The sequence below is a fragment of the Artemia sp. Qi Xiang Cuo genome, chromosome 10 (genome assembly GCF_049724085.1).
Source record: "Artemia sp. Qi Xiang Cuo chromosome 10, ASM4972408v1, whole genome shotgun sequence".
Lineage (NCBI taxonomy): Eukaryota > Metazoa > Arthropoda > Branchiopoda > Anostraca > Artemiidae > Artemia > Artemia sp. Qi Xiang Cuo.
The window spans coordinates 42,076,869-42,102,316 of record NC_142803.1 but is presented as its reverse complement, the minus strand read 5'-3'; the positions used below and the strand labels follow the sequence as shown (position 1 = coordinate 42,102,316).

At 38.1% G+C, this 25,448-nt stretch overlaps 1 protein-coding gene across 1 annotated transcript in view; it reads right to left on the bottom strand.

Moving 5' to 3' along the window:
• LOC148947776 (uncharacterized) overlaps positions 1–25,448 on the bottom strand; it is an 83,064-nt gene that overhangs the window by 24,163 nt on the left and 33,453 nt on the right. Inside the window, exons 5-6 of the mRNA XM_089095430.1 lie at positions 21,887–22,015; positions 15,030–15,334 (exon numbers count right to left, since the gene is read on the bottom strand). Coding sequence (XP_088951556.1) covers positions 15,030–15,334; positions 21,887–22,015 — 434 coding nt within the window. The remainder of the gene's footprint in view (positions 1–15,029; positions 15,335–21,886; positions 22,016–25,448) is intronic.

Genomic DNA, 25,448 nt, shown 5'->3' with positions numbered 1-25,448 from the left:
CCAAGGCTCAGGGTGTTTTTTCACAGTTAAAAAAAGTCTGGAAGAATAGGAAGATAAGTCTGCAAACCAAGATTAGAATCTTAGAAGCTACAGTGATGACAGTGGTCAAATATGGCTCTGAAGCATGGACGCTCCGAAAAGCGGATGAAGATTTGCTAGATGTTTTCCAGAGAAATTGCTTAAGGATTGTTCTGGGTACCCGGCTGACTGACCGTATTTCAAACAATAGGCTATACGAAAAATGTGGTTCAATACCGCTTTCTAGGTCTATAATGAAAGAAAGGTTGAGGTGGTCAGGGCATGCTGTTCGGATGAAGGATGACAGATTGCCGAAGATTGTTCTTTTCGGCCAACCATCTAGGGCTAAACGGAAAGCAGGTCGTCCCCGTCTGGGTTGGGAGGACGTCATAAAGAAAGATTTAAAGGAAATGGGAACTTCGTGGGCGGGTGTAAAAAGGGAAGCTTTGAATAGATTGGGGTGGAGGAGGAGCGTGCGTAGCTGTGTTGGCCTCAGGCGGCTTGGTGCTGCGATGAGTTGTTAGTAGTAGTAGTAGGTGTGATAAATGCCTTTTTGAACTTATCTGGGAAAATGCCTTCCAGTAGGCATTGGTTATACAGCATAGCCAATGGTGTAGCAAGTAGGGGGGGGGCATGCATGTATCAGCCTTATAGGAATTTCACCAGGGTACGAGGCTTTCCTAGTGTCTAGGTTTTCGAGTTTTTCTTGGACCTGGGAAACTGTAGTAATAGGAATGGTTTCAATTGGACCATTATGTGACATAGTCTTGAGGGAAGGCTGTTGGCGGCAAATATTTGAAAAGTGTGCATTAATTGCTTCTGCGGTTACAGTCTCTCTTTGCTGGTCCCTCAGGATGGATTTAGACTTCTGCTGTCCCATTAGTTTCCGTACAGTTGTGTGGAACTTTCTTGGGTCACTGGCTGACAACTTAGCAAAAATTTGGTGCCCATACAGACGTCTAGCTTGCTTTAGTAGTCTAACTACTATGTTTCTCTTCCGTTTCTATTCTTCAGAGTGTGGCTTTGTCTCGTAAAGCATGTCTCGCTCTGCCATTGCTGCTTTAATTGTCGGAGTAACCCATGGTTTATTCTGTGCCCTAATTGTAACTCATTTTTCAGGGAATAAACGATCGTACTCTCAAATTGTTTGTTCATAGAGGAGTTCGGTCATGCTGTTTGCATCTTTGTTTTCGAAAAGGCGGAAGCAGCATACTGAGTTGAGCCATTCTCTGTAGCCAATTATACCTTCTTCTGTAAGTGGACAGTACGTGAACGGGGTTGGTTTAGTAGGTTTCATTGTTGACTTTGGTCGTAATAAAACTATTGCATGATCACTGGTTGAGAGTGGTGCTTCCGCCGAAGGATCTAAGTAGAAATCACCAAGTGTAGTGAAGATCAAGTCAAGGGTGTTTTCTCCCCGTGTTTTCACATTAACTATTTGATGCAGGGCTGTAGAGCTTTTGATCCATTTTGGCTTGAGGTCGTTGAAGCCCCCACAAAGAAAGATTCCTGCTTATGCATATTTTGTTCTGATGAAATCGCAACTTTGTTGGAGGTATTCCACCAGTTGTGACCGATATGGTCCTCTTGGTGGGAAATATACCGTGGCGTATATCAATGACGACACTTGCCAAGGTAGGCCTTTTGGTCGCGCCCATAGCCACGAAACTTCGATGACATGGTCCTTTTGTACTGCAACATCCAGAATCCTATGAGGCACGTTTTCTTTGCAGTAGAAACCGACACCACCGCCGTGCGTCTTTAGCTCTCCCAATGCACTGCAGCGTGGGAAAATATAACAGGAATACCCGTCAATCATGGCCAAGGTATGATATGGTATCCATGTTTCTGTCATGCACATGATGTCAATGTCATGTTTCCTTAGGAAAACTTACATATCCTCTGCCTTGTTGTTGAGAGGTCGAACATTTGACAGGGCTATTGTTGGAAAACGGTAAGATTGGATTGGTCTTGTATTAAAACTTGTTTTCTTTTTCCCTCTTTCCAGGCTGCACGAAGAAGGATCAGCAGTCTCCAGTCCCAGATCATGAGTACCTGTTGAGGTGGGAGGGATAGTGAGGCATTTTGAATTAGATTTTGCTGTTGTGTCCATATTTAAACAGGTGTTTCCTGTACTAGAATGCTGGTTGGTTTCAGATAAGGTCTCCCCGTCGATTGGTGACTGTTTGGGAAGCTGTGAACAGGGAGATCCCTTGGCTGGTAAGTTGAACGAGATGAGATCCAGTAGTTTCGCCTTCGATTGTGATTTTATTCTCGATCAGGTTGGTGGGGATTTTTCTTGTGTTTCTCCAACCATTTTGTTGTTGGAGAAAACCCTGGTAGGGGTTCTTGCTTGTGGTATTTTAGCCAGTTCTGTCGAAAACTCGTGACCTCTATTTGGTTGAGTCTTACGTTTCTGATGGGTGGTGGTCTAAGGCTCGTCTCCAGTTTTTTGATGTTTTGTTTTACGCTGGTTAGTTTTTGGATTTGTGGTAGGTTTGATGTCTACATGATAGTAATTGCAGCATAATCCCCTGTTGCAAGCGCCTGCCGTGAATTTTTTGCACTTTTCAGGATGGATTCCTCCGCAATTTCCCGGAGCAATGAGGCAGCCTCTACTTGTTAGGTGATCTTGGCAGATCGGCGGCAGTATTTCTTCATGACTGAGTCGGCATTTTGATCCCCATTTACAGTGACCTTTTTTGAAATAAAAGCAAAATTCTTTTGTCATTAGAGTATTTGACTGTGGGTTTTCCTTAAAGAGGGGTCAAAGTGGGAGCTTTGAGTCGCATGGGAATTATCTGTTTTGGCTTCTACATCCCGTAACTCGGTCTGAGCTACTGACTGAACAATTCGCGAAACTTTCCTAGTAATTACTTAGCATATTTGTTAAAACCTGGACAGAAAAACAATTCCTCAAGAGATAGCGTACTACACCATCCTAGCATTTGAATTGGCTTCATCAGAATATACGAACTCCACGCAGTATAGTTAGTGTTCGACCATTAATGGGATGCATCGACCAGCTGCTACCACCCAAGAAAATTCCCGAACGGCATGCAAAAAACCAGCAGTTCACAATTGATCACTTCACAAAGGCATTCGAGTCAGTCCTAACATGCGACATGGGGGTAACCATGACTGAAAATGGAGTACCTGACAAAGTGGTAGCATTGACACAACCGTACTGCGATAATAAATGTGCCAAAATCTGGCTATCAAATAGCTACCAACAATATTCCTCACGGGGTATGGTGTAAAACAGGTCCGTGTTCTCGCAATCACTACTTTCATGCATCCAGATTGGCTACACAATGTCCTGGGCCTTGTTATGCTTTGACAGTGTACAAGTTACCTCTGTGTTTAACCCGAGTGATTTAGATAATGTACATGACAATAATCTTTTTTTTGCGAGTTGCAAAGAAGAAATATTAATCAATATCATAAACCCTTCTCAACTAATAAGAGTTCAAAATCAGCAGTTTTTAAACAAAAATCCTCATACTAATTACACCAAATCCAATAGACTTGTCTACTTACAAGAACACGAAATAATAGTGGTGGGATTTTCGAGTACCTTGGGGCTCTGACTGACGGTAACCGACTTAGCTCGAACGAAGTTTAGACTGTAACCCATACTAAAACAAGAGCATTCGCCCACCCTAATTCCTGCATTATGCTGAAGCACCAAATTCTGGCGCGCATACAGTACAAAACTTACAAAGCCTTTGTCACATCCGCTCTCACATATGACTACAGATGTTAAACAATAAGAGGATCCAAATATTCGTCGACTATACTTTCAACTCCAAGAGACTTGTGTCAAGAAACGCTGATATGTCATAGGCAGCGCAATAGCAATGCCTATGTAAAAAACTATGCTGGCACAATGTATTATTTATTTTTTGGTTTGTTTGTTTGTTTCTTTTAGACCAGGGCACTTCGCATCGAAGGAGTTATCGTAGAAACTCCAAAAAGGAATCAATGGATTGGAAATTGGAAGGGCTTGTGGCCTTTCTAATAGCCAAATGTGATTGGAAGGCAACCAACACCCTTTCCACGCCCACGGCTCACCATTTCCCCAATTACCTCTACTTTCCATTACCTCGTTTCTCTTATTGATCACATCGGGAAAACCCTTGAAAAGCCTAATTCCTGGCTAAATTTAATTTCCATTGACCTTCAGAAAGCATTCGACCTTGTTAACCACAATGTTTTAATTGAGAAACTTGTCAACGAGTTCAATATTGATCCCTTATTCGTGAAATTAGTTGCCTCCTTATTAACAACTAGATCGCAAGTTGTCAAATACGAAAACCATTATTCAAATCCTCTCCCTGTCCACAACGGCATACTCCAGGGTACTCTTCTAGGTCCCCTCCTTTTTTCAGTAATGATCAACAGCCTTGCAAAGGAATTTCCTGACCGATGGAAATTTGTTGATGACCTAACGGTTGTTGAAACTTGCTTCAGAAATTTAACAAGTGACCCTATGAGTATCCTCAATGAAATTGGAGACGAGGCCTTAGACTTAGACATGACAGTAAACGCCTCTAAGTCCATGATAATGCCCATTTGTTTCCTCAAATCCTCGCCCTATTTTCTTAATCCTATCCCTCCTGAAATTTCTGTGTCCTCATTTAAACTACTTGGCGTCACAATTTCTTCAAATTTAAAGTGGGATATCCACATTAAAGACATCATCCATAGAGCTAATGTGTCTATCGCCCTCCTTAAGCTCCTAAATAAATTCAGTGTCACCCCTTCCCACTCCTTACGAATTTACACGTCTTTTGTCCGCCCGCATCTAGAATATGCTTGTCCAGTTTGGCACCCTGGTATCTCTCACGAAGAATCGGAAAAAATCGAATCAATTCAAAAAAGGGCCTTGCGAATAATTTTCAAAGAAGGCAAGGTGCCATACTCTCAGCTCCTAAAAAAAGCTAGTCTGAAAACCCTGGAGCAAAGGAGGGTTTCGTTGTGCCTCCGTTTTGCAGAAAATGCCATAACAAACCCTCGGACGGCAAGTATTTTCCCCAAAGTCACTCCCCATCCAGATTACGGCCGCCTCGAGCTGTTTCTGAGCCCATCCCTGCTTTGTCCCCCATTCGCTGCGTTACTTCCAGATACGAAAGAACTTTTATCCCCTTCATTACAAAAAAAAATAAATAAAATGTCTCAATAGTTTCTCCCCCCCTCTTTTTGTTTATTAGCTGATGGTACTGCCCAAATTCTTGCACTCATTTGCTTGCCTTTTTTTTTTTTTTTTTTTTTTTTTTTTTGACCAGTTTTTAATGTTTTTAACTCTTTTATTGATTTAATGTAGTTGAATTATTGACATTTTCTTAGTATCCCTTTTAATTTAAATACATTTATGTCTCGCTCTAAGTTTAGTTTGACCAGTTTTTAATGCATTTATGTCTTGCTCTAAGTTTAGTTTGACCAGTTTTTATCTTTTTAATTGACTTTTTACAGTTCTAATTATTGACTTTTAAATGATTGTTCATTATGGCTTTCTCTATTTTGTTGTTGTTCTTTGCATTTTTAGTGTAACCATTTATATTGTCGACTCCAAAGTCCGAATTCGGCCCTTTGTGGGCTTGTGATAGCGATTTTTTTGAAATAAATATCTTATCTCCTATCTTATCCAATCAAAATTTTTGGATAGCCATTTTGATCAACGTAGTTGAAAGATCAAGAAATTGTATCTTTGAGGAGGAGATTCCCTCCACAGCCCTCAGTGGAACGGTTGTAAGTTATACACTGGGGACATATAAGGTTTTTATAGAAAGCGTTGTCGTAGAAACTTCACAAAGGGCTCATTCGGTTGAAAATTCAAAGGGCTGGCGCCCTTTTTAATAGTCGAAAGTGATTGGAGGGCAGCTAACCCCCCTTTTTTGCCCACCATTTCCCCAAACACATCCAATCAAAATTTTGAGATAGACATTTTGTTCAACGTAGTTGAAAGTTCTGGAAATTAGGTCTTTGGCAATGACAACCCACCCATAGCAAGGCAAGGGTTGTAAGTTATGCCCTGGGGGCATATAAGGTTTTTATGCTAAGCATTGTCGTAATAACTTCAAAAAGGGCTCATTCGATTGGAAATTGAATGGACTAGTGCCCTTTTTGATAGTTGAAAGTGATTGGAGGGCAACAAACCCTCCTCTCATGCCCACCATTTCCCCAACACATGCAATCAAAATTTTGAGATATCCATTTTCTTCAACGTAGTTGAAAGTTCTGGAAATTATGTCTTTGAGGATGATAACCCCATCAGAGCCCTCAGGGCAAGGGTTGTAAGTTATGCCCTGGGGGCATATAAGGTTTTACAGAAAGCGTTGTCGTAAAAAAATCAAACAGGACTCATTTGGCTGGAAATTGAAAGGTCAAGTGCCCATTCTAATAGTCAAAAGTGACTGGAGAGCAACTAACCCCCCACTGACGTTTTTATAGAAAGCGTTGTCGTAGAAACTTCACAAAGGGCTTATTCGGTTGAAAATTCAAAGGGCAGGTGCCCTTTTTAATAGTCGAAAGTGATTGGAGGGCAGCTAACCCCCCTTTCATGCCAACCATTTCCCCAAACACATCCAATCAAAGTTTTGAGATAGACGTTTTGTTCAACGTAGTTGAAAGTTGTGGAAATTAGGTCTTTGGCGATGACAATCCACCCATAGCACTCAGGGCAAGGGTTGTAAGTTATGCCCTGGGGGCATATAAGGTTTTTATAGGTAGCATTGTCGTAATAACTTCAAAAAGGGCTTATTCGATTGGCAATTGAATGGACTAGTGCCCTTTTTATTAGTTGAAATTGATTGGAGGGCAACAAACCCCCCTCTCATGCCCACCAGGTCCCCAAACACATCCACTCAAATTTGTGAGATATCCATTTTCTTCAACATAGTTGGAAGTTCTGGATATTAGGTACTTGGGAATGATAATCCCATCAGAACCCTCAGAGCACGGGCTGTAAGTTATGCCCTAGGGACATAGAAGGATTTTATAGAAGGCGTTGTCGTATAAAAATCAAACAGGACTCATTTGATTGGAAATTGAAAGGGTTAGTGCCAATTTTAATAGTCGAAAGTGATTGGAGATCAACTAACCCCACTCTGACGCCCACTATTTCCCCAAACACATCCAATCAAAATTTTGAGATAGACAGTTTGTTCAACGTAGTTGAAAGTTCTGGCAATTCTGTCTTTAAGGATGACAACCCCCCCCCCCACTACAGCCCTCAGGGTAAAGGTTTTAAGTTATGCCCTGGATGTATATAAGGTTTTTATAGAGAGGGTTGTCGTAGAAACTTCAAAAAGGGCTCATTCAATTGGAAATTGAAAGGGCTAGTGCCCTTTTTAATAGTCAAAAGTGATTGGAAGGGTAACTAACCCTCCTCTCACACCCACCATTTCCCCAACACATCCAATCAAAATTTTCAAATAGCCATTTTGTTCAACGTAGTTTAAAATTCTGGAAATTAGGTCTTTTAGGATAACAACCCTCGGGGTAAGGGTAGTAAATTATGACCTGGGGGCATATGAGGTTTTTTTAAATGGGTAGAAACTTCAAAAAGGGCTCAATCGATTGGAAACGGAAAGAACTAGTACCCTTTTTAATAGTAGAAAGTGGTTGGAGGGCAACTAACCCCCCTCTCACACCAACCATTTCCCAAAACACATCCAATCAAAATTTTGAGATAGACAATTTGTTCAACGTAGTTGAAAGTTCTGGCAATTATGTCTTTAAGGATGAGAACCCCCTACAGCCCTCAGGGTAAAGGTTGTAAGTTATGTCCTGGTTGTATATAAGGTTTTTATAGATAGGGTTGTCGTAGAAGCTTCAAAAAGGGCTCATTCAATTGGAAACTGAAAGGGCTAGTGCCCTTTTTAATAGTGAAAAGTGATTGGAAGGGCAAATAACCCTCCTCTCACACCCACCATTTCCCCAACACATCCAATTAGAATTTTCAAATAGCCATTTTGTTCAACGTAGTTTAAAATTCTGGAAATTAGGTCTTTTAGGATAACAACCCTCAGGGTAAGGGTAGTAAATTATGACCTGGGGGCATATGAGGTTTTTTTAAATGGGTAGAAACTTCAAAAAGGGCTCAATCGATTGGAAACTGAAAGAACTAGTACCCTTTCTAATAGTAGAAAGTGGTTGGAGGGCAACTAACCTCTCTTTCACGCCAATCATTTCCCAAAACACATCCAATCAAAATTTCGAGATAGCCATTTTTTTCTATGTAGTTGAAAGTTCTGGAAATTATCTATTTGGGGATGACAACTGCCCCACAGCCCTCAGGACAAGGGTTGTAAGTTATGCCCCAGGGGCATATAAGGTTTTTATAGAAAGCGTTGCTGTAAAAACTTCAAAAAGGACTCATTCGATTGAAAAGGCTTTAATAGTCGAAAGTGATTTGAGGGCAACTAACCCCCCTCTCACGCCCACCATTTCCCCAAACATATCCAATCAAAATTTTGAGATAGCCATTTTGTTCAACATATTATGAAGTTCCGGAAATTAGATCTTTGAGGATGAACCCCCCCCCCCCCCCCCACCCACACACACAACTAGACCCCGGCGCCACGCCGGCGGATCGACCGAACGCCTCCGACAAGAGGCCAGGTCGAACGCCGCCGGCGCGCCAAAGGCAATTAATTTTGCGGCAATTCTTTATTGCGTCAACCGCAAAGTCAGAGCTTTTCCTTCTCGTGTGGTTTAGTACTTAAATTTTCCAGATTATAAAACAAGCAGGGATTGCTCTATCTTCGAATTTTCAGGTATTTCCCCGAAAATCTATTCGCCACCCTGAAAAAAATTTAGATCCCCAGATCCCCGAGAATCACGCACTCACGATGCCGCCCTTAGCAATTTATTACCAGTAACTTTCCCTGCAAAATATTACTTTGCATACCATAATTCTTCATTACTCTCTTGTTCATTAATTTTCGTCTCTTTTGTTACTTTGCATAAAAACCAGACAGATGCAATATGCAATTGCAAATATTGCAATATACACAATTTTTCATATGCTGACAAAAAACAGTATCGTCTTTATGAAATGAGTTTAAATAATTTCGAACGCAGTTTCCCAATCGCTATTTCTCGCATCGTTCGTATTCAAGAATTAAATTTTCAAGCTTACTAGAATTCTATAACAATTTCACTCCTATACAGCTTCAGCCTTCAGTTGAATTTTTAAATTGACAGCTGAGAGATTGTTTCTCCAGCTAAATTGTAAGTTTGCAGTTTTTTTTTTCGCTGTTTTTAGATGAGATTTTCTTAATGTTTAATACTCAATTGTTGAACGCCTGAATGTTTAATACTCAATTGTTCGGAAGCTACCTCAAAAATATAACTCATAAATAAATTGCAAATTATTGCCTATAGAGGGGGGGATAGGGGGCTATCATTTTTAAGGAATAATACCTTATTATTTTTTTTTATTGAAAGCAGGCTTACCAAATGAATAACGATTTTTTTCATTTAAAGTGGAGACACAGGAAAATGATATCATAGTCCCTGGAAAACCATTGAAATATTTTGAAAGATCCAGGGCTCTCCATTAAGGCGTATTCGTTGTCTTGGATATTTTGAAATTTCTCATAGGCTGCTGGCCTAATTTGGCTTTTGTGTGTGCTCCTTTTTAATTAGATTCTTTGGATATTATTGAATGCCATTTCGAATATATGACTAAGTTTTTCGATAATTTTAGGTGTATATGGATAATTTTGACATTTGTGTTGTTGCCTTTGTACCACCTTACTCATACCCTCCTTTTTTTTTCAAGGAACACTAAGCTTTTTTACGTTATTTTGCGTTTGTTTGAACCATATTGCGTGTTTGTTTTTAACTTATTTTTCTAATGAAAGCTGAGACGATATCCTATCAAGGTGGTATCCAGAGGGGGGAGGCGGGGTAGGGGGGTCTTACATTTAAATGATAATATCTCGAATTTTTTTTTATTGAAAGCAGGGATCCCCAAAAGTTATTTTTTTTTAATTTAAAGCAGAGACGGCATTTTATCAAGGTGGTATCCAGAGGGGGGGGGGGTAGTGCGCTATCATATTTAAATGATAATACCTCAATTTTTTTTTTAAAGCAGGGGTGCCAATAAGTTAATTATTTTTTTTAGTTAAAGCAGAGACGGTGTCCTATCAAGATAGTATCCATAGGGGGGGGGGGCATATGGAGTTATTATATTTAAGTGATAATACCTTGTTTTTTTTTTATTGAAAGCAGGGATGCCAAAAACTTGAAAAGTTGACAAAAATTAACAAGATTTTCGTGAGTTATAGGCTACTTGATACAGCACTTGCATGGTTTTATCGTCCAAAGGGAAAGAGACACATGCGTCCAACCCGTTTTTTTTTCTTATTGATGAAGCGGGTTTAATTTGAAAACATTCATTCATAACAACCAGGCATATTCACGCTAAAACGAGTTGGTGTGATAAAAGTGATATCGACATCCCCATCTAACATAGCGCTCCACTAACAATGTCGCCCTTTGTCCAGTGCCCAAGTTAAATTAACAGGCCAGATCTTAATAAAAGGTTTCAATTTGGGAGGTTCAAGGAGGAGTCTTTGACAGTCTTATGACCTCAGAGAACTAGATGTTGCAACGTTCTTACTTATCTACGGTGGTTCAAAAAATTCGATCACCCCACAAATGATTACCAAAAATATGCACAAATATAACAAATGTAACATTTGGAATGTTATAAAACTTTTCTCAAACCTTTAAAGGAAAGTAGAAAAGGCTAAATACCCCTAACTACGCTTGAAAGCTATTTTAAAAAGAAACTCTTTGGAGATTTCCATGGAAATGACCATAGCAGAAGCTTTTAGCCTGGGTGGGAATCTAAGAAGAGTCTTTGAGTATTTTGACCATAGGTGACTTATTGTTGCGACTTTCTTAAATTTGGTAATTTTTCCGAGCATTTGGAAATCAAAGCTTAAACTCAATAACTGATATTAAGTGTCCTAACATTTTGCTTGGATTAAAAGTGACGAACTAGGATGAAAATCTCAACATCTTCCTGGAGCTACTTTCAGTCTGCATGTTATTTCATTTAATTACATTTAGAACGGATGAGCTTTTCATTTTTTACCAGAAAATAGCTGACACTTAATTTTTCTTTATATCGAATAAACCATTAAGTGTTTTTTGTTTCATTGTAATTGAAGTGTTCTCATGTGAAGTGTTCATCATGTATTTTTCAATTTGATAAATTTACTCCTTTTAGATGCAGTTTATAATTTGACTGATATTAGGTATATATCAATTTATAATTTGGGATGAATCCCCAAAGGAAAAAAACGAATAATATCCAAAAGACCAGCCAAAAGCAATAAAAAAGCAGCAGTTCAGCCTTAGCCTACATGACATATATTCTATAAAGAAGCCAAAAAACTTTAAAATACATTTTTTAAAATTGTAATTAAAAACCAGTTTTTAATAAAAGAATTCTTTTTAAGAATCCAAAACAGCAAAAAAAAAAAAAAAAAAAACAATCAATGTCAAAGTCGCCCATTTCAACTGTTTTAAAGGTGACAAAACAGATATAGGCAAAGGGCATTATGAAAAAACTAAGCTTCTAAGTTCAAAGTTATATTCAAAGTTTTTACCCAGATAACTGACGAATTTTGTGATACGGTATTTGAAGTTGTATATGCAGTAATGCTCAATGAAAAAAACTACAAATTTTCATAATTATTTATGTTAAGAATACATAACTAATAGATAATTCAACTACTCGTATTATGCAAGGGTTCTGAAACGCCACAGCCATTTCGTTTCTACCACATTTCTACTTCTCTTGATGAATAACAAAGAAGACCAGTCTCCAGCCAGCAACTTGTGAATTTTTGAACTCATGAATAGGCTCGAATCTGTTGTAAATATAAGCTGTGATTTGAGAAAGACTCATGACAACATTAATGTTTACGGTCAACATTGATCACGCCGGCGGCGCGCCACCGACATCTTACCGGCGCCGCGCCGCCGAAATCTTACCGGCGGCGCGGCATGCCTTTTTTGGCCCCGCCATCGCCGGTCTTCCCTCATCGGCGCGGCGCCATGGTCTACACACAACCCTCAGGGCAAGGGTTGCAAGTTATGCCCTGGGGGCATAGAAGGTTTTTTATAGAAAATGTTGTTGTAGAAACTTCAAAAGAGGCTCATTCGATTGGAAATCGATACAGCTAGTGCTCTTTCTAGTAGTCGAAAGTGATTGGCAGGAACTAACCCCTCTCTTACGCCCACCGTTTCCCGAAACACATCCAATCAAAATTTTGAGATTGTCATTTTCTTCAACGTAGTTGAAAGTTCTGGAAATTATGTCTTTGAAGATGACAAACCCCCATACCCCTCAGGACAAGGGTTGTAAGTTATGCCCTGGGAGCATATAAGGTTTTTGTAGATAGCGTTGTCATAGAAACTTCAAAAAGGGCTCATTCGATTCGACATTGAATAGTAGAAAGTGATTGGAGGGCAACTAACCCCCTCTCACTACAAAAAATTTCCCCAAACGCATCCAATAAAAATTTTGAGATGTCCATTTTTTCAACGTAGTTGAAAGTTCTGGAAATTAGGTCTTTGAGGATGACAATCCTCCCCCCGAGCCCTCAGGCTAAGGGTTATAAATTATGCCAGGGGGGCAGATAAGGTTTTTTTTATAGAAAGTGTTGTCGTATGAACTCCAAAAAGGGCTCATTCGATTGGAAATTGAAAGGGCTAGAGCCCTTTTTAATAGTTGCAAGTGATTGGAGGCAACTAACCCCCTCTGACGCTCACCATTTCCCCCAACTCATTCAATCAAAATTTTTAGTTAGCCATTTTGTTCAACATCGTTCAAAGGTCCAGAAGTTATGTCTTTGAGGATGAAAAACCCCCACAGCCCTCAGGACAAAGGTTGTAAGTTATACCCTGGGGGCATATAAGGTTTTTATAGAAAGCGTTGTCGTAGAAACTTCAAAAAGGGCTCATTCAATTGTGAATTGAGATGGCTAGTTCCCTTATTAATAGTCAAAAGTGATTGGAGGGTGAACGCCCCCCGCCCACGCCCTTCATTTCCACAAACACTTCCGATCAACAATTTTATATAGTCATTTTGTTTGACGTACTTGAAGGGTCCGGAAATTTTGTCTTTGAGTATAACACATCCCCCCCCCCTCCAGAGCCCTCAAGGTTGTAAGTTAATCCCTGGAGGCATATAAGGTTTTTATAGGAAGTGTTGTCGTAACAACTTCAAACATGGCTCATTCGATTGGAAATTGAGAGGGCTACTGCCCTTTTTAACTGTCGAAAGTAATCGGAGGAAGAATCACCCCCCCCCCACGCCCATAATTTCCCCAAATATTTCCAATCAACATTTTGATATGGCCATTTTGTTCAACGTATTTGAAAGGTCTGGAAATTATGTCTATGAGGATGACAACCCTTCCCCATAGCCTTCAGGACAAGGGTCGTAAGTTATGTCCATGAGAATCATAAGGTTTTATAGAAAGTTTTGTCGTAGAAGCTTCAAAAAGGGCTCATTCAATTGGAAATTGAGAGGACTAGTGCCCTTTTTATTCTTCGAAAGTGATCAGAGGGCAAATATCCCCCCACGCCCATCCTTTCCCCAAAAACTTCCAATCAAAATTTTGAGATAGCAATTTGGTTCAACATATTTGAAAGGTAAGGAAATTATGTCTTTGAGGATAACAAATCCCCCCCCCAGCCCTCAGGGCAAGGTTTGTAGGCTATGCTCTGGGGGCAGATAAGGTTTTTTTTTATAGAAAGCATGGTCATATAAACTTCGGACGGGGCTCATTAGATTGATAATCAAACGCTCTAATGCTCCTTTTAAAAGTCAATGTGATCGGAGGGCAGCTACCCCCCCCCCCCGGTAGACATACATACGTCGTATTGTTCCGAAATGCATCTAATAGAAATTTTCGGATAGCCATTCTATTTAGAATAGTCTATATATCTTATAACAAGGCTTTTGGGGTTTGAAAAAACCCCGGAGATTAGGGGCAAGGGTTGTAATTTATGTCCAGATGGTATTTAAGGTTTTTATGGAAGGGATGGTTGTTTAACTTTAGAAGAGGCTCAGTCTTTTTCCTTGAAAAAGACTATGTCAATATAAAACGAACAGAACTTAATTAAAAAAATTTGCACAAAATAAGTATTTCAAAAAAAAGTAAAGAACTCCATTAAACCAAAAATGAACAAAAGTACAATGAAATAATCTACCAAGCATACATCTACCACAAATCAGTATCAACAAATAAATGAAACCCAAAACAAATAGAAATTAAAATAAATAATAGTCAAACTCAAAACCAGCAGAAATTAATATGAGTAGGGTTCTAAACCCCTATACTTTCTAAAAGCCAGAATATAATTTGTACTTCCTGAAAAAATTCTTTTGAACGTTTTCATTTTAATAACTTTAAGAAATCAAAAATCAATTAAAATTTTAAGGAATAAATATCAGCATATGTATATTAAACTGACAATGCACATTTTTTTTAGTAAATTCATTTGAATTTTTTCAGCAAAGTACAAATTATATTCTGGCTTTTAGAAAGCATAGGGGTTTAGAACCCAACGCTTGAAATTATTTATTAATTTGGACTCATTATTTCCAGGACAAACGTGCCCATTAGGTTACCCACGAAAACGATGATGAGCTTTTTCATATCTGAGCACCTAATTTTCTTCATTTTGATCTGTTAAACATCTTGGGAAAATTCTCTTTCATATTCACAATTGTCTAGAAATCACTCTCTGACGATACCAAAAACTGTTACTGTGCTATTTATTCAATTCTTCTTAAAAAAAAAACAAAAGGCGAAATTCAAGGACAAGACGTTGCACACCATAACTTTGTTTTATTTGTACTTTATGGCCGATCTTTATGCAAACATCTAGCAATATTTAAAGCCTAAGGATAAGGTAAACAAATTGAAAAACAAAAGAGAAAAAATGAATTTCAAAATATCATCAGAATAACTTACAGCTCCACAGGTTTCCGCAATTCTTTGGTCATCTTAAGAGGTGGAAAAACAACTCTTGCTGGGGAGGGTGGTAGAGGCAATGAATTCAGTGGAGGTCCAAGACTTCTGGCCGGCGTAGAAAATCCAGTAAAAGGTCCTGGGGAACTTGAAGATAGATCCGAAATTGACGTTAGTTTCTTGGGCGTGTCTAAATGAGTGGGAGGGGCTAAAGACTCAAGGGCTTTATATATTCGTCTGGTCATTGCAGTCATGGGTCGTGGTTTATCAGCCGGTTTCACCCTGTTCTTCACAGATATGACTTGACTCTAAAAGAAAAAAAGATTTTAGCAAGCAGTTTTAAATGTTGAAGTGGCGATCCATTTGTAAATATCGATCACTCATCTCAAAGAAGACAGATACATTAGACCCAAATATATCAGTAGATTTGATGTCAATTAATATCGTGTTTACCGCGTCCGAGTAAAGCTTCCAAATATAAAGGGTCGGCTATACTCAAATAGTTAAATTATAATAGTATCGGTTGATATTTTCTTAAATTACATAGAATTCTGGTTTCATAAGAAAGCACATGCCGCAGGAAACAATATTCTTTAGCCATTCGAATAAACGACACAAGCTAGTGTTGGTTTCATTAGACACATACACTTCGCTTCAGGAGTCATGATGAACCAACATTGGACTTGGCTTCTCCGTCGTCCCATACCAAGTATATCCGAGAAGGATGTTGGTTGCCTTAATTGAACGAATTTAACTACTGGGCCACTGAAAACTAAAATAACTCCACTTTTGAATTTATTTTTAATTCCAGCTTTTGATCAACTTGCTCTTGGTTTTATGAAATTACCAGTTTTTAACACCAGTAATTCTCTAAGGTTAATTCTAAAGGCGTTATGCTATCTTTTTATTAAAACTTGGACTTGGCCCACATTGCCTTAGCCTATGCAAGCTCATCAATTAGTTCAATTCCTTTACTCCTATCGTATTAAGATCTCAATATATTAAGCAGTCTCAGTTTTTTCCAAACGCAATTTCACAACTTGGATAATAAATTGTACCATCTCAGGTAGTGGTTTCTTAGAAGCCCACGAAAGATTGGTCTCTCAACCACATCATACACACTCTCGGGAATCATGGGAAGAATATTACGCATAGAACACCAGAACACGTTGATATCATTCCTGGTCTCCTAAGTTGACTCTGATTTCTAACACTGTAGCTATCAAATTTGATATGGTTAAAAAAATATTACTAAAGCAATAATATGTTAAACCATGCAAAATATCATGCATAAACTGAATCTTATAAAACATCAAAAATCGGGCAAATTTTTTCAGGCTCGTAGCTTTTGATTAAACTTACTGAATTTTATATATCTGGATTCAGTGTAATAACCTATTTATTTTTATGTATTAATTGTTACCAAATTTCCTTTTTTAGAACTTCGGTTACAATTGGGTCCGAGTTGCTCCTTACTTACTCGTTACCACGAACTGATTGAAAAGAAAACAGCCAGTGGCACAATCTGAGTCCTCTCATAAGTCAAACTCATACAAGCCAAGGAATTGAAACTGATTAAAAAACCAATTGCACAATTATTCAGAGAACGCTGTGGCCTAAGATCGACAGTAAATGTACACGAACATATGGAACAACAGTGAAGAAGATACGGGCGGACTTATAAGAAACATAATAGCCCTAAAACACGCAGCAGAAAGGTGCTTCAACTTTCGTAGAGCATCAACATTTTTGCCACCTATCAACGAATACACTCAATATGCTCAGAGGGACATAAAACTTCATCTAAAATAGCCCCTCGATATTTAAAAGAACTCCAAAGGACCACAACTTCATTGCTAAAGTTTTTTTTTTTTTTTTTTTTTAAACCAAGAACAGTCTGTAGACTGAGCAAATATGATTAAGGTCGACTTTTTTACAATTTAGTTTGAGCATGTTGACATGCAACCAATTTTCAATATTTTTCATGTCCACTGACACTGAATCCAACAGTTCTTTTTCAGACCACAGCTACAGTAACAGACATCATAATTTCATAATTTCAATAGTTTCAAGCCACTAAGACAAATTACCCTTTTTGGAGGGGGGGGGGGGGGCATTCCGTAAATAATAACTGTTTTGGTATATTAGTGTCCCCATAGCCACGGATTTTACGCTGTAAGTTTCAAGCCATTCAGAAAACATTTTGGATCCTTCACCAGGACTCATTCTAAGAAAAGTCAGTTTTCTTTCTTTTTTTCCTTCTATAATTGGGTTCCCTTAGCCTAAAGACAGGAGTATATAAGCTTCGAGCCAATCGGAAAATAAAAGTTCTTTCCTCACTTGGGGGTCCCGGGCTCCCAAACATTACTCTTTTTGTTGTTGTTGATAAATGAGGTTTTTCGCGGCTCAAAGACTTACAGCTGTAAGTTAGAAACTGAATTAAAACGACAAGTTGTCCAGGCCCCATAATAACCTCCCTCAACAAAATATAGAATCTTCTTAGCCAAGAGAACAATCCTTGAAAGTTCCGAGCCCATCGTACACCCAAAATCGAACACTCCTCTTTTTTCCACTGTAAAACCTGTTTCTAAATGATTGGCAGTTTACATTACTAATGGCATTTGCCCCAGGGGCTTTGGGTGCCACATTTTCTTTGGATGCATGTTTATTTGACCTTCTGACAATTTTGAAAAGAATAGCTATTTCAAATTTTGGTCGGACTTCTTGAGGGGTTTACAGAGGGGCAGAGTAGCAAAATCGGACATGGGAGGAGGGCTGGTTGCTCTCCAACCTCTTTTGATTTTCAAAAAAGGTCCTAAAAGGTCCAAAAAGTGGCAACAAAGCATTATTAAAAGCTAAAAAAAAAGTCAGACTAGGGGGAATTCTGAATTTTTGCAAAGAATTGTCTCAACGAGACCTTTTGAGAGCTGGCACCCTTTCAGACTTGACTGTCCAAGTACGAGAAAGATGGAATTTGCCATGCAAAAAATTCAATTGTTCTTCTCATAGTTCTTTCTAGGCCTGTGGTAGTAAAGAACAAAGACTACACAACATAAAGATAAAATATTTATCCATAATAGTACCAAAATCTACCCTCGTAGGAATACACAAGCAGTATCAGGAAACTAGTCGTCAAATCAATTTCTGCAACTTGCATATTTCGTCAACAGCATTTTCCTAATTTAAAATAATATTCCATCGCAACCCTCTGTCCCACTGTTATACATTTTACATCTTTCACTCGAAAGCGTGTACATCGCTGGATCAATCTACTCGAAGTTTCAAAGGAAGTAGAGCACAATCTAGCGATCAAAAATAGGTAACATGAGTAAAACTACCAATAAAAATATGTCAAATGTTATTATCCAACCATAATCATAGGCAGCGCAATGGCGCTGCCTAAGTAAAGAATTATGTTGGCACAACGTATTATTATTATTTTTTTTTATTTTGGCCAGGACACTTCGTATCGAAGGAGTTTTCGTAGAAACTTCGAAAAGGGCTCATTCGATTCGAAATTGGAATAACTAGTGCCCTTTCTAATAGTCGAAAGTGATTGGAAGGCAACTAGCACCCCATTCACTCCCGCCATTTCCCCAAACACATCCAATAAAAATTTTGATATGGCCATTTTGTTCTACGTACTTGGTTGCCAAATAGAAATTATATCTTTGAGGATGACCATCCCCCCACAGCCCTCAGCGTAAGGGTTTTTGGTTACGCCCAGGTGGCATGTATGCTCTTTATAGAAAACATTGCTGTAGAAACTTCAAAAAGATTTCACTCGATTGGAAATTCAAAGGGCTAGTGCCCTTTGTAATAGTCGAAAATTTTTAGATAGCCATTTTGTTCAACGTAGTTGAAAATTCTAGAAATTATGTTTTTGAGGATGATAGCCCCCTTAGAGCCCCCTGGGCAAGGGTCGTAAGTTATGCCCTGGGGGCTTATAAGGTTTTTATAGAAAGTTTTGTCGTAGAAACTTCATAAAGGGCCCATTTGACTGGAAATTGAAAGGGCCAGTGCCCTTTTTAATAGTCGAAAGCAAATGGAGAGCAACTAACCCCCCTTTCACGCCCACCATTTCCCCGAACACATTCAATCAAAGTTTAGATATAGTTATTTTGATCAACGTAGTTGAAAGTTCTGGAAATTATGTATTTGAGGATGACAAACACCCGAGAGCCCCCATAGGAAAGGTTTTAAGTTATCCCCGTGGAGCATCCCCAATTTTTATAGATAGCGTTGTTAAAATCACTTCAAAAGCGGCGCATTCAATTAGAATGTGAGGAGGTTGGTGCCTTTTTTAATTGTCGAAAGTTATTGAAGGGTAACTAACCCCCCTCTCACGCCCACCATTTCCCCAAACACATCCAATCAAAATTTTGAGACAGCCATTTTGTTCAAAGCAATTGAATGTTCTGGAAATTATGTCTTTGAGCAGGACACTCCCCCCCCCCATATTATTCAGGGCAAGGGGAAAGCTATGCCATGGGGGCATATAAGGTTTTTATTGAAAGCTGTGTCGTAGAAACTTAAAAAAGGGCTCATTCGATCGGAAATTAAAAAATTTAGTGCCTTTTTTAATAGTCGAAAGCGATTTAAGGGCAACTAACCCCCTTCTCACACCCACCTTTTCACCAAACACATACAATCAAAATTTCTAGATAGCCATTTTGTTCAACGTAGTTGAAAGTTTTGGAAATTAGGTCATTGAGGATGAAAACCCCCAACAGCCCTCAGGGCAAGGGTTGTAAGTTATACCCTGAGGGCATATAAGGTTTTATAGAAATCGTTGTCGTAGAAACTTCAAAAAGGGCTCATTCGATGGAAATTGAAATGGCTAGTACCCTTTCTAATAGTAGAAAATAATTGAAGGGCAACTAACCCCCTCTCACGCCCACCATTTCCCCAAACACATCCAATCAAAATTTGAGATAGCCATTTTTTTCAACGTAGTTAAAAATTCTGGAATTATGTCTTCGGGGATGACAACCCCCCAACAGCCCTCAGTGCAAGGGTTGTAAGTTATTCCCTGGGGACATATAAGGTTTTTTTTATAGAGAATTTTATAGAAATTTCAAAAAGGGCTCATTCCATTGAAAATTCAAATGGCTAGTGCCCTTATTAATAGTCGACAGTGATTGTCGGCAACTAACCCCCTTCTCACACCCACCATTTCCCCAAAAACAGCCAATCAAAGTTTCGAGATCTCCATTTTGTTCAACGTATTTGAAAATTCTAGAAATTATGTATTTGAGGATGACAAACCCCCTAGGTTGTAAAGGTTGTAAGTTATGCCCTGGGGGCGTATAAGGTTTGTTTAGATAGCGTTGTCGTAGACACTTCAAAAGGGGCTCATTCAATTGGAAATTGAGAGGGCCAATGGCGTTTTTAATAGTCGAAAGTGATCGGAGGTTAAATACCCCCCCCCCCCCTCACGCTTTCATTTCCCCAAACACATCCAATCAAAATTTTGAGATAGCCATTTTGTTGACCTAGTTGAAAGTTCTGAAAATTGGGTCTTGGAGGATGCCCCCCTCCCCCCAGCCCTCAGGGCAAGGTTGTAAGTTATGCCCTGAAGGAATATAATGTTTTTTATAGAAAGCGTTGTCGTAAAAATTTCAACAAAGAGTTCATTTGATTGTAAATTGAAAGAGCTATTACTCTTTAATTTTTTTATGGAAGGGATGGTTGTTTAACTTCAGAAGAGGCTCAGTCTTCTTTTAATTGTTTTCACTCTTACTGTGACTGAAAATAATTCTTTTTGAATTGGAATTGAATTGAAAATTCCAGAATGAATCGAAAAAAATTCTCTTAAATGATTTCAATTTTATAACTTTAAGAAATCAAAAATTAATTAAGATTTATAGGAATAAATATCATCACGCGCATATTGTACTGACAATGAAAATTTTTTCAGAAATCTTATTTGAATTTTTTTCAATAAAGTACAATTCGCTTATTTGGTTTTAGAAGTCATAGCGCTTAGAACTCTATTCAGATTAATTTCTGCTCGTTTTGAGTTTGACTTACTTTAATTTCTGTTTGTTTTGGATTTCATTTATTTATTAATGCAGATTTGTGGAAGTTGCATGCTTGGTAGATTATTTGATTCTTTTCTTGTTCATTTTTGGTTTAATGGAGTTCTTTACTTTTTTTTGAAAAACTTATTTTGTGCAAAAAGTTTTTTTTGATTAATTCATGAAGAGATCGACAGATATCCTTTTATATAGGCTGCAGCAGGAAATTGTTCTAAGTTGTATGACTTCCAATTCTTTTTCACTCTTACTCCAGTAGATGGTTTAAACAATTCTTTTGTTTATTTTTTTGGCAATGGGGGGGGGGGGGTACTTTTTGTACGTCGAAGTATAATCTTTTAAACTATATTCTCTATGTACTTACTAAAGAAGTTTTAAAAGCCGTGAAAACTGAATTCCACCTTAATTTGTCTTTATTTATTTTTAAATAAATGATCTTTTTAGTAGAAATTTTTAACAAAAAAAGCTTGGAATATAAAATCAAGCTCTCTTTACACAAAATCATTTCGATTTATTCTTCTGGAAATTTCGATCTTTTTCTGGGAAGAATGCAAAAGTCAACATTTTTGTAACTATGAGCTTGAAACCTCTACAGAAGGGTTTTCTGATATACTGAAATAGAGGGTTTTATCTCCATCATGATCACTGACCTTTTTAAGGTAAGTTTCCCCTTTTTTTGGAAATCAATTTAGTTTCGACTTAAGCTCGATCTAATTTCTCAACCTTTGAACTAAAGGTCCTTTAAATGAAACCCAAATTAATGATTTAACGCACCTTACTCAGGCAAGAAATAAACACAATAAAAACAAATGAAAAACCTACCCTAAAGGGTCGAGTCGCTTCTGGGCGGTAGGCCGAAGCTCCACCGTACGCAGTATTACCAGGATAAAATGGAGACTGGAACATTTCACTTCTTGGCAATGGCAAAAATGTAGAAGGCTTCTCAAGAACCTTTAGAAAGAAACAATTTTAAATAAAAGCCTCAAACTGTGTTTGGGTTTTCGTGTACAAGCACAAAATCATTTTGTATTGAAACGATACTGGTCAGTGAATTGGGCTAACTTTAAAGCAAATTAGGATATATTACCAACAAATTGGTCATTTTCTCACAAATTTTAACCGTTGACATGGGGCATTTGATCATCAATTAAACAGGTACAAGCTTACAAAAGAAACTTATTGTGTTGCGGAAGCAACACTTTCAACATTGCCAATTTCTGTGTATTCCGAATCATTGCAAGAGCCTAACCTTCGCAGTATTTTTCTGAAAATGTGGAAGTCATATTCATGACAGATGCACAGGACCGAATTTAAAGTTTGGACGCTTCTAGGCCCAAACATTTTTGCCGCTCAGTTTTTGCGGAAATCCCTGAAAATTTAGGGGTAGTGGAAGCACAGAACAGAACGCAACTGATGCGCCAAAAGCAATCAAAGAAAGAGGTAATACCGAAATCTCAGATGTAATTCTTGCGAGACATCTGACAGTTTACAAGAGGCCATAAAATTCCTGTGTTGTTTTAAAATCACTTTTCTGTGAATCAGCGGCAGAGTGCATCAGACACTTTGACGATAAATCACACCAGTCCAGTTTTTATTAAGAAAAAATCTCTAAACGATAATTTATTGCGGCCCTGGGCCAGGGGCTAGTGTACCTATTGGTAAATTTGGGGCTGCAGATGGGTGACTCTGCAGATACAAACTCTGATCCAGTCTGCAGTACGTGACCTGATCTGGACTGTTATCACCTATATTGTAGAAGACTATCTGAAATTCTGCATAACTTTCTTTTCATCAAGCCTTTTTTCTGCTGGGATTACCAAGCTTCTTTCTAGAAGGCAAGCACTAGGTTCAATTTTAAGTTTTACTAACATCTAAAAGTGCTTAAAATGTGTCACGGTCAAATTAATACTAAAATGTTGGGACCCATTATTAGGGCCCTAGTCCTTTTTCCGCCATATCCAAAAAAGACTACATTACTTTACTCACCCTTGACAAAACTAAGTATTAAAAATGGCTTATTCTGACCTAAAGCAGCACTGCACAGAATGCGGCACAATAAAAACATAGGGCTTACTAGCGCCTGGGCCAAGTAAACCTTTTGCAAAACAAATCACACTTTCACAACGAATGTATATAAAAATAACATAATTTTATTTTAGCTTATACAATTTACAAACTGGTATAGCAGACATCTACAAAAGCATTTGTCAGTTTAGGACCCTAAAAGATAACACACACACACACACACACATATATATATATATATATATATATATATATATATATATATATATATATATATATAAGTATGCCTATTTCTGACGTACATCGCAGACAACAATATTCTTTGATAAATATTAATAGCATTGAAAAACAACTCTTATCTAGGCTTTACAATTGTTGTTGACAGCCTATACGTCTCTTTGATCTATCACATTCGTATTTGCTACAGTTTACTTTAAGAATCAATTCCTTGCTTAAGTACTTAAGGTGCTTCCTATACATGCTGAAACAATAGCTGAAACAAATTATCATTCCGTAACCTAAGCTGTTTATCGTAAGAATATAAAATGGTCTATGATTAGGCAGCTAAAAATAATCCTCCAATCAGAATCATTCTTAAATACCGAATGTAAATTGGTGATAGACCTACTTTGGCCAATGTAAAACCATTGTAATTGTGTATTTTTTCCTTATTTTGGACTTTGCATTCAGTTAGTAACGAACAGCTTTGGAACTTTTATATTTGATTCAATATAGACATTACATAGCCACAAAAAAATTGTCGACAAAAAATTTAATTCACAGGTTTTGAAATAGAAGAATTTATAAGAAGTTAATGAAAAAATCTGAAGTGAATGCAAAAGAATGAGGGACGGCATTAATTTATGAATTAAGGAGGCTGTAAGTAACATTACTGAGGATCAGGAAAATGGAGTTCGAAGGCATGACAGCTAGAATTTGCATTGGCATGCTAATTAATTGAGAGGAATTAGTCATCCAGACTTGTTCCGTTTAAAAATAATAGTTTGAGGTCGATTAGTGACAAACCGAGTGTTGAGGAAATAGGGCTGAACATCTCGAGGGATTGTCCAACAGTGATAAGGTCGTGGAAAATTATATAGGAAATGACTAAAAAATGTTCAGTCATTTGCACGGATGCATTAGAAACGAATAAGAGAATGTACTAAAATGTTCCAAAAATTATAAGGCTGCTGGTCGGGATAGCATGGTACAAGTTGAAATAAGATACTGAGAATATTTGATGCCCCCATCGTGGTATTTAAATTTCTTATTCAAAATTTTACGTTTATTTAACTGACGGAAGCTCAAAAGGCCATTAACTTGGTATCTGTTTTTGGGTCGTCCTCTAGGCTTTTTTTTATACTAATAAACATATTGCATGAACACAACACTTTTTATAGGTTCCACAGCAACCAAACCCCTGCTATACTGAACCCCCATGTAACTGAACCCTCATGCAACCAAACCCATTTTCAAGTTAACCCTCATGCAATTTAAACCCTGTGTAACTGAACCCTTGTGAAGCTCAGTCCCAGTTTAACTAAAACTTCGTACGACTGAGCCCCTTTTTAATTGAGCCCTCATAAAACTGACCTCCTAAAACTTAAGTCTCGTGCAACTCAACCCCCATTCAACTCAACTCACTACCCGTGCAACTCAACCATTCAGCTCATCCATCATTCACCTCAACCTCCGTGTAATTCAATCCTTGTGCAACTCTACACCATTTGTTTAAACCAGCATTATGCTCACCTTCTGTGCAATTCAACCCTCCTTCAACTCGATCCCCGTTTAACCCAAACATGTCCCAGTAAAATCAACTACATTCAGCTGACCCCTCTTCAAATCAACAATATAAACACAAAATTTAATTCATCCAGTTTTGCCGGAGGAGACGAAAGCTGACTCTAATGAAATGGCCTTTATTTGTTGTTTGACGCTTTTATACCGCTTCGACGCAGAACTACCCCCCCCCCCCCCATTTAAAAAACGAAAAAATATCACTTTGTTGTATATAATTGAAAATTATCAGAGCTTTTTTAACCAGGGCCTGAAGACACTTAACGGCCATGGTTGCAGCAATAGCTGTATCCTAGTACAGAGAAAGCCTGTAGTAGCCAAAATCTTAAAGGCACATGAAAAAACACTGTCTCACAAGAAAAACTTGCCGTTAATGCTGAGTCAGGAATGATAGTTATTATTTAAAGCAATAATAAAAGTTTATTTCGGAAAAAAATTCCAGGAACTTGTAAAAATAGCCAGAAATACTGAAAAGTCTCCCTTTCACTGTTTTATTTCTCCAGCACTGATAAGGCACTAGAATATCGCAAAGAGCTGTTTCATGTTATTCGAAATCTGA